The sequence below is a fragment of the Cervus canadensis genome, chromosome 7 (genome assembly GCF_019320065.1).
Source record: "Cervus canadensis isolate Bull #8, Minnesota chromosome 7, ASM1932006v1, whole genome shotgun sequence".
In the NCBI taxonomy this organism is placed as follows: domain Eukaryota; kingdom Metazoa; phylum Chordata; class Mammalia; order Artiodactyla; family Cervidae; genus Cervus; species Cervus canadensis.
Genome location: NC_057392.1, coordinates 30,914,778 through 30,928,560, shown reverse-complemented (window position 1 = coordinate 30,928,560; position 13,783 = coordinate 30,914,778). Strand labels below are relative to the sequence as shown.

The following is a 13,783-nucleotide window of genomic DNA, read 5'->3' as shown; positions in this document are numbered from 1 at the left end:
GACCACTGGAAAAACCATAGCCTTGACTGAATGGACCTTTGTTGGCAAAGTAATGTCTCTGCTTTTCAATATGCTGTCTAGGTGGGTCATAACTTTCCTTCCAAGGAGTAAGCATCTTTTAATTTCATGGCAGCAGTCACCACCTGCAGTGATTTTGGAGCCCAAAAAAATAAAGTCTGACACTGTTTCCATTGTTTCCCCATCAATTTGCCATGAAGTGATGGGACTAGATGCCATGATCTTAGTTTTCTGAATGTTGAGCTTTAAGCCAACTTTTTCACTCTTCTCTTTCATTGGAGATGTCATTATCTGAAAGCAGGGGAGTTAGTAACTGCTGAGGGAAGTGTTTGCTATGACCAGTGCGTTCTCTTGGCACAACTCTATTAGCCTTTGCCCTGCTTTATTCTGTACTCCAAGGCCAAATTTGTCTGTTACTCCAGGTGTTTCTTGACTTCCTACTTTCGTGTTCCAGTCCCCTATAATGAAAAGGACATCTTTTTTGGGTGTTAGTTCTAGAAGGTGTTCTAGGTCTTCATAGAACCGTTCAACTTCAGCTTCTTCAGCATTACTGGTTGGGGCATAGACTTGGATTACCGTGATATTGAATGGTTTGCCTTGGAAACAAACAGATCATTCTGTCGTTTTTGAGATTTCATCCAAGTACTGCATTTCTGACTCTTTCATTGCCTATGACGGCTACTCTATTTCTTTAAGGGATTCTTGCCCACAGTAGTAGATATAATGGTCATCTGAGTTAAATGCACCCATTCCAGTCCATCTTAGTTCGGTTATTCCTAGAATGTCGATGTTCACTCTTGCCATCTCCTGTTTGACCACTTCCAATTTGCCTTGATTCATGGACCTAACATTCCAGGTTCCTATGCAATATTGCTCTTTATAGCATTGAATCTTGCTTTTATCACCAGTCCCATCCACAGCTGGGTGTTGTTTTTGCTCTGGCTCCATCTCTTCCTTCTTTCTGGAGTTATTTCTCCACCGATCTCCAGTAGCATATTGGGCACCTACTGACCTGCGGAGTTCATCTTTCAGTATCCTGTCTTTTTGCCTTTTCATACTGTTCATGGGGTTCTTGAGGCAAGAATACTGAAATGATTTGCCATCCCCTTCTCCAGTGGACCACGTTCTGTCAGACCACTCCACCATGACCCATCCATCTTGGGTGGCGCCACATGGCATGGCTTAGTTTCATTGAGTTAGACAAGGCTGTGGTCAACATTACTTTGCTAACAAAGCTCCGTCTAGTCAAGGCTATGGTTTTTCCAGTGGTCATGTATGGATGTGAGAGTTGGACTATAAAGAAAGCTGAGCGCCAAAGAATTAATGCTTTTGAACTGTGGTGCTGGAGAAGACTCTTGAGAGTCCCTTGGACTGCAAGGAGATCCAACCAGTCCATCCTAAAGGAGATCAGTCCTGGGTGTTCATTGGAGAGCCTGATGTTGAAGCTGAAACTCCAGTACTTTGGCCACCTGATGCAAAGAGCTGACTCATTTGAAAACCCTGATGCTGGGAAAGATTGAGGGCAGGAGGAGAAGGGGACGACAGAGGGTGAGGTGGTTGGATGGCATCACTGACTCAATGAACATGGGTTTGGGTGTACTCCAGGAGTTGGTGATTGATAGGGAGGCCTGGTGTGCTGCGATTCATGGGGTCACAAAGAGTTGGACACGACTGAGCAACTGAACTGAACTGAGGGAAGTGTTTGTTACATTCAGTAGATGGATGGATGGATGGGTGGATGGGAGAAATGGGAGGAGGAGCCTTAGTGCCTTCATTTGTTATACAAAAAGAATGTTAATACATTATTTAGCATCCTTATTTTATAAAATGTATTTGTATTTGTAAAATGTATTTTATAACTTCTCATAGTTTCAAAAGTTTTCTCAAGTTGTAATAACATAGGACTGTTGCCCTGGTTCCTGCAAACAAGTGCCTGTGTCAAAATGCTTTACAGAGTGGGTTATGCTGATCTGCCAAGCTGTTTACACTTACTGTGAGCTTCCCTGGTAGCTCAGCTGGTAAAGAATCCGCCTGTAACGTGGGAGACCCCAATTTGATACCTGGGTTGGGACAATCCCCTGGAAAAGGGATAGACTACCCACTCCAGTATTCTTGGGCTTCCCTGGTGGCTCAGACGGTAAAGAATCTGCCTGCAGTGCGGGAGATCTGGGTTCGGTCCCTGGGTTGGAAAGATCCCCAGAGAAGGGAAAGGCTACCCACTCCAGTGTTTCCGCCTGGAGAATCCTGAGGAGAGAGGGGCCTGGTGGGCTACGGACCATAGAGTACAGAGTCGGACGTGACTGAGCCCAGCACAGCACACAGGAGCACTAATATTAGCTGACTTTTCTGTTTTCAATGACTATTTGCATCAGTTTTGTCATTTGATTTTCAAAACAATGGCCTTTTCAGAATAAAACCCTGACTCTGCCACTGGACTTCTGAATACAAATCTTGGTTCAGCACCAAATCACCATGTGATCTAGACAAGTGATTTAACGTCTCCAAGGATCAGTTTTCTCATCTGTAAAACAGGGATAATAATTGTACCCTTGTAGTTAGACTGTTGTAGGAATTAAACACGCAGGTAAGGTTTTGGGTACAGAGCCTAGTGAAAAAAGCCTCAGCAGGTCACTCTTGTCTTAGCGGTGATGACAGTAACAACTCCCTGTGTTAGACATCAGCCCTTCTGTGCTTCCACTTTCTTCGGGGTGAGGACTGCGTTTTCTTCCTCTCTGCTTCCCCTCCCAACATAGGGCCAGTCATGGACGAGGTACTCAACAAATGATTGTTGGAATGAGTGAGGTAGGCAGGTAAATTTCTTTCAAATCAGAAAGTTGTTTTCTAAATGACTAAACTTGAGCTCAGACAGGTTGCTCCCAACAAGTTGTGAGCAGCTGCTATAAATCAGTCCCTTAGATTATGTCATTTACTCTCCAGGCAGTGTTACAGGAGGTTTTCAAGTGGAGTCCCAGGAGGAGAGCCCCATCTTTGAATCCCGAGCCCAGAACCATTTCCACTAAACTCCCCTGCCTGTCTCACAAAATACACAAGAATTATTCTAGGGTCAGTGACTAATATATAATCATTACAGCATTTGGGAAAATGACTTTATATGAGTTATAAAATGAATTGATTATCCAAGTTGTATGTATCTGTTTGATCACAAAGGAAACTGTACATGAGAATGTTACACTATTCTAAATATTCTAGGTTTTTGAATTCTGCAGTAAAAAAGACAACAGGTAACTGAGTATGAATATGATAAAATGAACAACTAAGGAAAGAAGAGTCTGAACAGATACAGAAAGAGTCGGATAAGTGAGCACTTTACAAATGAAAGCAGATGTATGAAATTACCAACTGTCAGATCAGCAATGGAAATGAAGATGATAAAGTGGTTCCTTCCATAGATTATAATTATTCATCTTGCCCGGTCCTGTCTCCTTTCTCCATAATGTTCATGGAAAGGGGGAGGGAGTGGGAAGCTGTCGCAAGGAATGATGTTTCCAACAGAAGAAGAAAGAAAGGAAGTCTAGGAACCAAGGGTATTTCTGATCATAAAACATCGTTTTGTGACTTGTATTGTTCCTAGTGAATCCCAGTTGTTTTCCTGTGAAATATTTTTCAACTAACCATTAACCATTCTGATTAACACAAAGGATTCAGTTGCAACCACAGGAAGTTGCAGCTGTAAAGTTTGTTCACAGTCCTGCTGTTGAGGCCGTCAGCCTGGCTCCCAAAACCAGCATCGCTTATGGGCGCAGCGGTGACATTGGGGGCAAACGGATGGCCAAGAAATGGAGCAGTTTTTACACAGACCTGCCGGAAAAGACTGTTTAATAATTGCAGCCGTAATGAGGTTGATTGGGGGAAAAAAGCCTAAATGTCGGTCTAAGGAACACAGGCTTCTCCATGAAGATTTTGACACTTCCTCCAAGAAAATGCTGCATAGATATCTTTGCTAAATTCCTTGTTACCCTTAGAAAAATAAATAATTTGAAGAAGTTATATTCTCTTTAATTTTGAACTGTGTAATATTTATATATACAGAAAGTAAATGGGACATGTGTAAGTTGCAAAGTATAATAATCATGGTAAATAATATTTCATAAGAATTTTAAACTGGTTCTTTCCCATTCATAAGATTCTTGCTTCTAATTTCCAAGCAGTGAAGTAGAGACATTTAAATACAGCCATATATATGGCAATAAATGTGCATGCTCCTTGTTTATGTTGCAAACGCACACACACCTCAGGCTCTTCCGTCCAGCACCGCCCTGAGGATGTGGCCTGTTTGCTGGATTGTGTGGACGGCACAGTGTGCAGCTTCAGGGGCTGTTTGGTAATGATCCCTTCTCCCCTTTCCCTTTATCAGAGTCAGTTCAGTTACTGATTTACTTTGTTTGAACCTAAGTTGTTATTTTGTTTCTCTTAGTGGTACAGATACCCGAAACTGGATGGCTTCTCAGTGACGTTTTCCCTTTTGTTTAGTGATCTCCAGTAACTACCAGACCTGTCTTGGCCTTCTAATGCATTACCCGCTCATCGGGGATGTTCACTCACTGATCCTTAAGGCTCTGTTCCTTCGTGACCCAAAGGTAAGCTTCCCAGGCGGGATGTGCACAGTGTTAAGTGGGGTGAAAAATTGGCCTGTCCTCATGACTCTAAGGATTCATAATGTAAAATTTGCCTAATGGCAGATGAATCACCTGCTGAAAGAATTTGCCAAAGAGTCGTAGGCCAAAACTCCCATGCCTGATGGGCTAGCAACTCAGCAGGCAAACGCAGAGGCCATGGGCTGAGAGACGGGAGCGCTCTGTTGTTGCTCGGAAGGGCCTCTGCCCGCCTGCTCCCCTGTGAGTTTAGGACGTGGCTGAGCACCCGCTTCTGCTGGGAACCGTGCTTCCTGGCCGTCAGTTTCCCGCTCGGGGGCCAAAACTGACCCGGGTAGAGCCTCGAGAACCATGTGAACACCAGGACGTTAGAGCTCTGAAACAAACACCCGTTTTCTAAGAATTTATAATGTAATGGAATGCTAAATTATTTCATATTATGAATGTGTGTTCATTTTGCGGGTTAAGAGTAACCTAATAAAGGAAAGAGAATTTAATGCTGACTTCTCTATTTGAACTTAAGTCACCAAAATTTTCTTTACACTCCAGAGAAAAAGTGTGCTCTTTTACAACTAATGTTATATTTCTTGAAAATAAGAACATTAAGTGATCTAAAAAAAAAAAAATCTGTGAATCCTTGATGCTTCAGAACCAAACAAAAATATTGGATGGAGCCTGAGAGAGAAACCCCACCCTTGGCTCACTGGCAGGGCCCCCTGCAGTCGTGCTGGCCGCGGTGGAACCGTCTCTGAGTCTGTCTGTCTGCGGGTCCACTGCCAGCGTCCTGTCTGATTGACGTGGACCTCCAAGTCCAACGTGATTCTGATTCTGAGAGATTTCTGTCCTTGCCTCAGTTGTTGACGTCAACCTTTGAGCATATCTTATATTTATTTTTTGCTTGATTTTAAATTATTGTTTTTCCTTGTGCCTATATCCATTTTCTTAGAAATGCACAATTTTTGTATCATTTCTCCTGCACAAAATTTCATTATGTATCAGAAATATAATCCATCATTTCTCTGATACAGAAGGTAGCTTATCTTTTTTCTGGTAAGGTTTAGGAGTCGGACTATGAAAAACATAAAGTTCCATATTTTTTATGTGTATGTACACTGTAGAAGTATATTATTTTAATATGAAAGAGCCAAGATTAGTGGCATATCTATAAAAGGAGTAAAGAATGAAGTTGCTGGTCAATGAGGTATCTGAGTTTTGATCTACAGACTTATGGTAAATTCTATCTGCTCAGCACTGGGAATTATTAGAGTCACACAGAGTGGGAAAAAATTACTAAAATAGCCATTTGAATTATCCATTTGTGTGATTTGTTTGGTTTAATTGAAAGGAGAAATGAATCTGTTATGTAAACCATCCATCTTGTTAAGTTTTTTCCTAGCTAAATACGGTTGTCCTTCCTATAAACCATTTGTGCTTATAGTTGCAGAATTCTGATACTAAATTCATCAATGTTATTAGCAGAATATGTGATTTTAGAATGCTTTTGGTCTCAAGAAGGTGGTAGAGGGATTTCCCCTTTGGTCCAGTGTATAAGACTGCACTCCCAATGCAGGGTGCTCGGGTTCAATCCCTACTCAGGGAACTAGACCCCGCATGCCACAGCTAAGGCGCGGAGCAAATAGATAAATACACATTTAGAAAAGAAGGGTGTGTGTGTGTGTGTGTGTGTGTGTGTGTGTGTATGTGTGTGTGTGTACACACATATAGAGAGAGGGAGAGAGAGAGAATAATGAAACCACTTCTACAAGCATTAAATTCTTCTCTAAGGTTTAAGAGGAGAAAAAAAAAATAGCATAAAAGGTATCTAAAAAACAATATTCCTCACTTTTACCTTCAGGGTCTTACCAAGTAAAAACAATTAAGGTAAGTGTCCAAAAGTTAGGACCTTAAACTGGTATTTCTGAGACTTGAGAACCTGGGCAGAAGGCAGGAGTCACATTTAAAAAGCTTTTGAGAACAAGGTCATGGCATGGTGACATCTGTAAGGGAAAATAAAGACAGCTGCAGCATTTTAAGGGGGTTTCAGATGGCCATCTCAGCGAGGCGGGAGTTTAGTTAAGTGTTTGTAATGCTGACCCACTGACTTTGTTAGTAAATGTCAAATGTAACTAACATTACTCGCAGTAGTGCCGACTGAAGGTCTGTCGCAGTGAGGGGTCCTGGGTCTAGCCAGGAGCCTGAGCTAGAAATCCGGACACTGGTTCAAGTCTTGACTCTCCCGCCAAATATCCTGTCATCTGGTGAAATCCACACTTCCTGAGTCTTGGTCGTCTCTTGTGTTGAATTACTTTGCCTCTGATAATCCACCCAAGCAGAGCAACCTTTGACCATAAAGAACTGACTTCTAATGATACAGTAAGATCAAACACAGAAGTGGGGGGGAAAAAAGTTTACATGTATATTCTAAAACTCCCCAAGTGGATATGTAGTTCATGTCAATTATGAACTCATAGAGGAGGCCAATGGACACTGGGAGGGAATAAAGAGAGGAAGGAAAAGGTGTTGCTAGTACCCCACCCCATCCTCTGAAGATCCAGCCATCAGAGTGCTTTAAGTGTTTCCTGTGTACTGGCAACAGTGAAACACTTAAATCAGAGTAAGTGCATGCACACAGGCAGATCTCTGTAAACTAGTAGAAAGCGGAGGTTTGAAGCCTGGGCGTTTGCTTTCCCATGTCCCAGCTTCACCAGGCACCTGTGCTTAGAGCTGCTGACAGACACAGTAAGATGGAAGTGAACGAGGCGCTGGGCCTCCCTAGTTCATCGTCAGCCTGCAGAGCAGCGCTTCGCCCCCCGCCAGCCCTCAGCCCCAGTGGAGCCTGCTCAGCTGAGGATAGACTGTGGGAGAGCTCGAGGCACTGGGCTGTTACTCGTTTGCCATCAGATGTAGGCTTTGCTGGGAAACTGCTTCTCAGCGGAGCAGACTCAGGTGATAGGCCTGTAAACGGGTCACAGGCTCACACTCCCCGTCTCCAAGCCCTCTGCCTTGCTTGGTTTGGTCGTCACTCCAGGCTCCAAGACGGGCAGAGTGGGCTATCTCTCCTCTTCCTTTTTCAGTGCACAGGATCAAGGCCATGTGGCTTTCCCCAGGCCAAGCTGCCTGCACGCGTCCAGACCACCTAGAAAGGTTCCAGGCCCTGCTCTGCTCACCCGCTCCCGAGAGTCCCAGCGTCTGCTCTCCCTTCTCCAGGAAGCCGTTCCAGGCTCAGACGAGCAGGTGTTTTCCCTCTGAGTCCCCTCAGCACCTTAGTTTAGCGATTTGCTTAGTCACTCAGTCACAGGTTAGCGATTTGCTTGCCTCTTTTATCAGCTATCTCTCCTCATGATCCTCTCATTTGATAGCTTTAGCCTTGTGTCCTGCAGTGGTTGCTCTTAAGAAAACAATAGTAAATTGAATACTGACTCTAATCTGGGTGGATCTCACTCACCTCACCTGTTTTCACCTCACTTTGCCGAATCCACATTCCACAGAAACCATGGTCAGTGGATTATTCGTCAGCTGCCATTTTTATCAAGATGGTGAAGAGACGCTAGAATTTGAACTTAAAGGACATCTAGTTCCTTAGTTTGCTATCAGACAGAACTATTTGAAAACCTGTTACTACCCTCAAATAGCATGGAACAAAGCAGACACAACAAAGAATCCAGTTAGCATACTTCACTTGGACTGTGAGAACTCCAGAACTGCAAAGAACCAGGAGAGCCTGACACACCTCCTCCTCCTGTGGGCGAGCAAGCTGACGGTCAGAGTGGAGCTGAGAGGCGCACGCAAGGCCACACAGCTCATCAGAGCAGGTCGGGGGCAGAACCCAGGTCTTCAGCCTCCTTCCCGCCTGAGAGATGTAGTTTGTGTTAGTTTTAAAAATGGTAGAACCTTAGTTACTGATACTTCTCCTATACATTCTTTTATTTATAGTAGTAGGTATTGTTTGCATTTGTAGTAAGTGAAACTGACGTGTTTGTAAGTGACCCAGGAACTACTTGAAGTGTTTTTAAACGTATGAAGAGACTGGATATCAGAGATCTGTACCATTCTCTCCTCTGCTCACCTTCCAATATGGTTTCTATACGTAGCTCTTCAGACCACAGTCTCCATGCTTGTTTCCCTGTCTTTTGTTATATTAGAATCACTGAGCAGATTTCCAAAAACAATCCACTAAATGAAGTGGAGGGATGGAGGGAGGGCAGTCTGAAAAATATGAAGGGATTAAAAAACATTGTTCTAACTAGTTGTTCAAATTCCAAAAAAAAATTAAAAACCCAATTAGAAACAAAAGTCATAGAGAATGTGAACATATTGTGTTCCTTAAATAACCAGATGTTCTTTCCTTCCTGAAGGCAGTAAGGGCTCGGAATAAAAGGTTTAAAACTATTGTTTTAAGTTAACTGTGAATTTTGCAAATCTGCTTTTACCCTTCAGCAAATAAAATTCTAATACGGAAACATAAGCAAAGTAATTTTCATTTTTCGGTCCTCTCTTACTTGTGTTGTATGTTGAATGCTAACCTTATCACAAAGACTTATTACAAATGAAATACAGCACATTGATTAACACTGTATATTCTTTAGTAAGAATTTGACAGCCACCGTTTGAAGACTAGAATATTGTCAAAAAATTATTTCTGGTAAGTTCGCAAGCATCTCTTTTAGCAGTGATTGTTACTCTTTATGGGAGAAAACTGCTAGAAATTAGATAACTTAATTCTATAGTCATTCTTGTACACAAAAACATCCTATAAAATATAGTGTACAGTGTTCTTGTGCTTGGCCAGTTCTGATTTGGCTAGTGTTTGGAGTTATGTTAAGACTTTGCTTTTTTAAATTATAAAATCCAAATACTCAGATTTTATGCCGGTAATAGATTTTTATTTTTTTAATTCCAAAACCCTCAGTGTACATGCAACTTTTTTTTTAATGTCAAGTGACTTTACTAAAATGTCATATATCAGAATTGAAATGATAAATGGATTCAAGTCTGGTGATGATGATAGAAAATGCTTCATTCTGGTAAGGCCATTATAATGGCTTCTTCTCTGAGTGGTGAAGGACACACACACTGACTCTTTGAGAATGCACATTGTCCATTTATCTCCTTTTCCTGATGTTCTTGTTGGAGGTTCTGTTCAGATTTCCTAGGATACTTTTTGTGTGATTTTGTTATAGAAAGAATGTGTTACTTCTGTTTTTGTCATCCTTTTTCCCTTCTAAGAGCTGAAGCGGTTCCCTAAAATCTGCCTTTCTTGAAGAATCATATTTCTGTGTGTTTTCTCTGTTAGTGACCAAAAGCAGGTGTTTTTTTTCCTTTGTATCGACTATATATTGTTCTTTTTTTCACTAAATTTTAACCAGTTGAATGTTTATTGTAGTTAATATTTAGGTATTGGTGATTCCTCAATTATGTTTTCACATTCAGTCAGAAATACAGACTTTTTGACATAGACTAGCCTTAAAAACCTCAAGTTTTACTTCTGAGTAAATAGTGGTTTTCAAAAATCTATAAAAGAGTGATCAAAATATCTTTATTGAACCAGTATTTGAAATTTGTTATTTATTATGTTCAGACATTTCATAAAGTAGAATTATGTTTTCCTCAAATCTTACTAAGGGTTTTCTCGGGCCTTAAATAATTTTGGATCGTTTTAGAAAAGCATTTTGAGTTTGTTATTCAGCAGATCTTTACTGCGTGTTACCGTGCACTGGCACTGTTTAGCTTCCGGTGACATTGAAGGTGGAAGAAATGAAAGAAAAATGGCCCTCACCATAACAAACAAGGAAACAGGAAGTACTCGTTTGTCATGTGTTATACAAGGTGCGAATAGGATGTCATCCTTAAAATGAGAAGAGGGGGAGAATCTGATCTAGATGAAGACCTCCGTGGGTTGGTCTAACGGCTCTCTCTCAGGAGGCACCATTTGAGGTGAGAACTGTTGGAGGAGAAGGAACGAGCCAGCCAAAGAGTAGGGAGAGGAGCCTCCATGCAAGGGACAGCAAACACAGACTCCGAGGCAGGAAGGAGCGTGGACTGTTGGTGGAACCAGAAGGCCAGCGAAACTGCCTGGGGCCCCGCCTGAGACAGGGATGGGCCTGCGAGGCTGCATGAGGTCGCAGTTTGAAACTCCAGAAAGATGCTGGGTTCATGACGGCTCTTCCTGATGGTTAAGACATCTTGTCATAAACGACTCTTGCTCTCAGCCAGAAGTGCCAAAAACTCTTCTTAAAAGAGCTCCCCACCCCTGGGTAAAACGCATTCATTTATTCAGATCTCCAGGAAGACACACTCATTTATTCAGACCTCTAGACTATCACAAGAGTCTGGCCAGTAGATTCTTATTTAAGAAGCCCGGACTCTGAACTCTTTTGGTCATACATATATTACTGTTAAAAAACCACCTGACTGCCTTCTGTATACCACCAATCTCAGTCAGCTTTGCTTCAACTTCCATCAGCATCATGCTCACCAAGTAGTGTTAAGGGAACTGGACCCAGGTTTCTCATCTACCAAACAAGAGCTCTACAAGGGCAGGGACCAGATCTCCAGTAGCATTAATCCTGGGTCAGCCCTCTGAAGGAATCTCAAAATTCAGGTTTCGCCTCTATCACAGCCTGCTGTTTTTATGGGGCAGGTCACCCTTTTCTTGAACAGAGGCTGGATCACATAATCCTAAAGGACACTTTTGATATGTTTTAGTAAGATGCAATTAAACTCAGCAGATCCTTCCTCCTTTAAAAAAACAACAACAACAACAACTATTTACTGTGTATAGAGGATGAGAGTTGGTCCATGTGATTGGGACACAGTCTGTTACAGGTGTGAACAACTGATTTGGAAGGTAAAATGAATGAGCATATTGTAGAAAGAACAGCTGATTTGGTCTTTCAGAGTCAGAAAATCTTCTATATGGGCTTTGAACAGTTTTCCTGGGACATTATTCCGTCTTAAGGAAACAGTGTAAACAGAGTTCCTGAGAAGGGCCGAAGCAAGTAGCCAGGCCGGGCCTGGCAGTTCTCTAGCCACAGTCATTCAGGGACCCCTCAGGGGCCTTCCCTCAGCACATATATGTTAGCAGACACCAATTTCTTTTTATTAAAGTATTATTGATTTGCAATATCATGTTAGTGTCAGGTGTATGGCCCAGTGATTTGGTTGTATATTTATATATGTGTGTCATATATATTCCTTTTAAGATTCTTTTCCTTTATAGGTGATTATAAAATATTGAGTATAGTTCTCTCTGCTATGTTATGTATTTTATATTTAGTACTGAGAACATGTTAATCCCAACCTCCTAATTTATCCCTCTGCACAACTGCACTCATCTCACATTCTAGCAAAGTAATACTCAAACTTCTCCAAGCTAGGCTTCAACAGTATGTGAACTGAGAACTTCCAGATAGATGTTCAAGCTGGATTAAGAAAAGGCAGAGGAACCAGAAATCAAATTGCCAACATCCATGGGATCATAGAAAAGGCAAGAGAATTTCAGAAAAACATCTACTTCTGCTTCATTGACTATACAAAAACCTTTGGCTGTGTGTATTGCAACAAACTGTAGAAAATTCTTAAAGAGATGGGAATACCAGACCACCTTACCTGCCTCCTGAAAAATCTGTATGCAGGTCAAGAAGCAACAGTTAGAACCAGACATGGAACAACGGACTGGTTCCAAATTGGGAAAGGAGTAGTACATCAAGGCTGTATGTTGTCACCCTGCTTATTTAACTTCTATGCAGAGTACATCATGCAAAATAATGGGCTGGATGAAGCATAAGCAGGAATCAAGATTGCCAGGAGAAATATCAACCTCAGATATGCAGATGACACCACACTTATGGCAGAAAGTGAAGAAGAACTAAAGAGCCTCTTGATGAAAGTGAAAGAGGAGAGTGAAAAAGTTGGCTTAAACCTCAACATTCAAAAAACGAAGATCATGGCATCTGGTCCCATCACTTCATGGCAAATAGATGGGGAAACAGTGGAAACAGTGGCTGACTTTATTTTTTTGGGCTCCAAAATCACTGCAGATGGTGACTGCAACCATGAAATTAAAAGATGCTTGCTCCTTGGAAGAAAAGCTATGACAAACCTAGACAGCATGTTAAAAAGCAGAGCCATTAATTTGCCTACAAAGGTTCGTCTAGACTAAGCTATGGTTTTTCCAGTAGTCATGTATGGATGTGAGAGTTGAACCGTAAAGAAAGCTGAGCACTGAAGAATTGATGCTTTTGAACTGTGGTGTTGGAGAAGACTCTTGAGAGTCTCTTGGACTGCAAGGAGATCCAACCAGTCCATCCTAAAGGAACTCAGTCCTGGGTGTTCACTGGAAGGACTGATGCTGAAGCTGAAACTCCAATACTTTGGCCACCTGATGTGAAGAACTGACTTACTTGAAAAGACCCTGACACTGGGAAAGATTGAAGACAGGAGGAGAAGTGGGCGACAGAGGATGAGGTGGTTGGATGGCATCATGGACTCGATGGACATGAGTTTGAGCAAGCTCTGGGAGTTGGTGATGGACAGGGAGGCCTGGCGTGCTGCAGTCCATGGGGTCTCAGAGAGTCGGACACAACTGAGCGACTGGACTGAACTGAGCAACTCCTCTTCCCTTTCCCCTTTGGTAACCATAGGTTTGTTTTCTCTGTCTGTGAGTCTCTGCTTTGTAAATAAGTTCATTTGTATAAGTTTTTAGATTCCACATGTAAGCAATATCATGTTTGTCTTTCTGCATCTTACTTCATGTAGTATGCTAATCTCTGGGTCCATCCATGGTGCTACAAGTGGCATATTTCAGTCTTTTTATGGCTGAATATTATTCCATTGTATATATGTTCCACAACTTCTTTATCTATTCATCTTTGAGCACATTTAGGTTGTTTCCATTGTCTTGATTCTTATAAAAAGTACTGCTATAAACATTGGAGTACATTTTTCTTTTGAAATTACAGCTCTCTCTGAATGTATGCCCAGGAATGGGATTGCTGAATCATATGGTAGCTCTATTTTTAGTTTTTTAGGAACCTTCCTACTGTTCTCTATAGTGGCCATACCAATTTACATTCCCGCCAATAGTGTGGAAGGGTTCCTTTTTCCAATACTCTCTCCAGAGTTTATTATTTGTAGGCTTTTTGATGATGGCT

At 41.9% G+C, this 13,783-nt stretch overlaps 1 protein-coding gene across 3 annotated transcripts in view; it reads left to right on the top strand.

Annotated features, from left to right (window-relative positions):
* Nucleotides 1–13,783, top strand: part of TBC1D5 (TBC1 domain family member 5) — a 566,988-nt gene that overhangs the window by 422,747 nt on the left and 130,458 nt on the right. For all 3 annotated transcript variants that reach the window (XM_043474806.1, XM_043474805.1, XM_043474807.1), the window contains one exon: nucleotides 4,510–4,616. In XM_043474806.1, coding sequence (XP_043330741.1) covers nucleotides 4,510–4,616 — 107 coding nt within the window. The remainder of the gene's footprint in view (nucleotides 1–4,509; nucleotides 4,617–13,783) is intronic.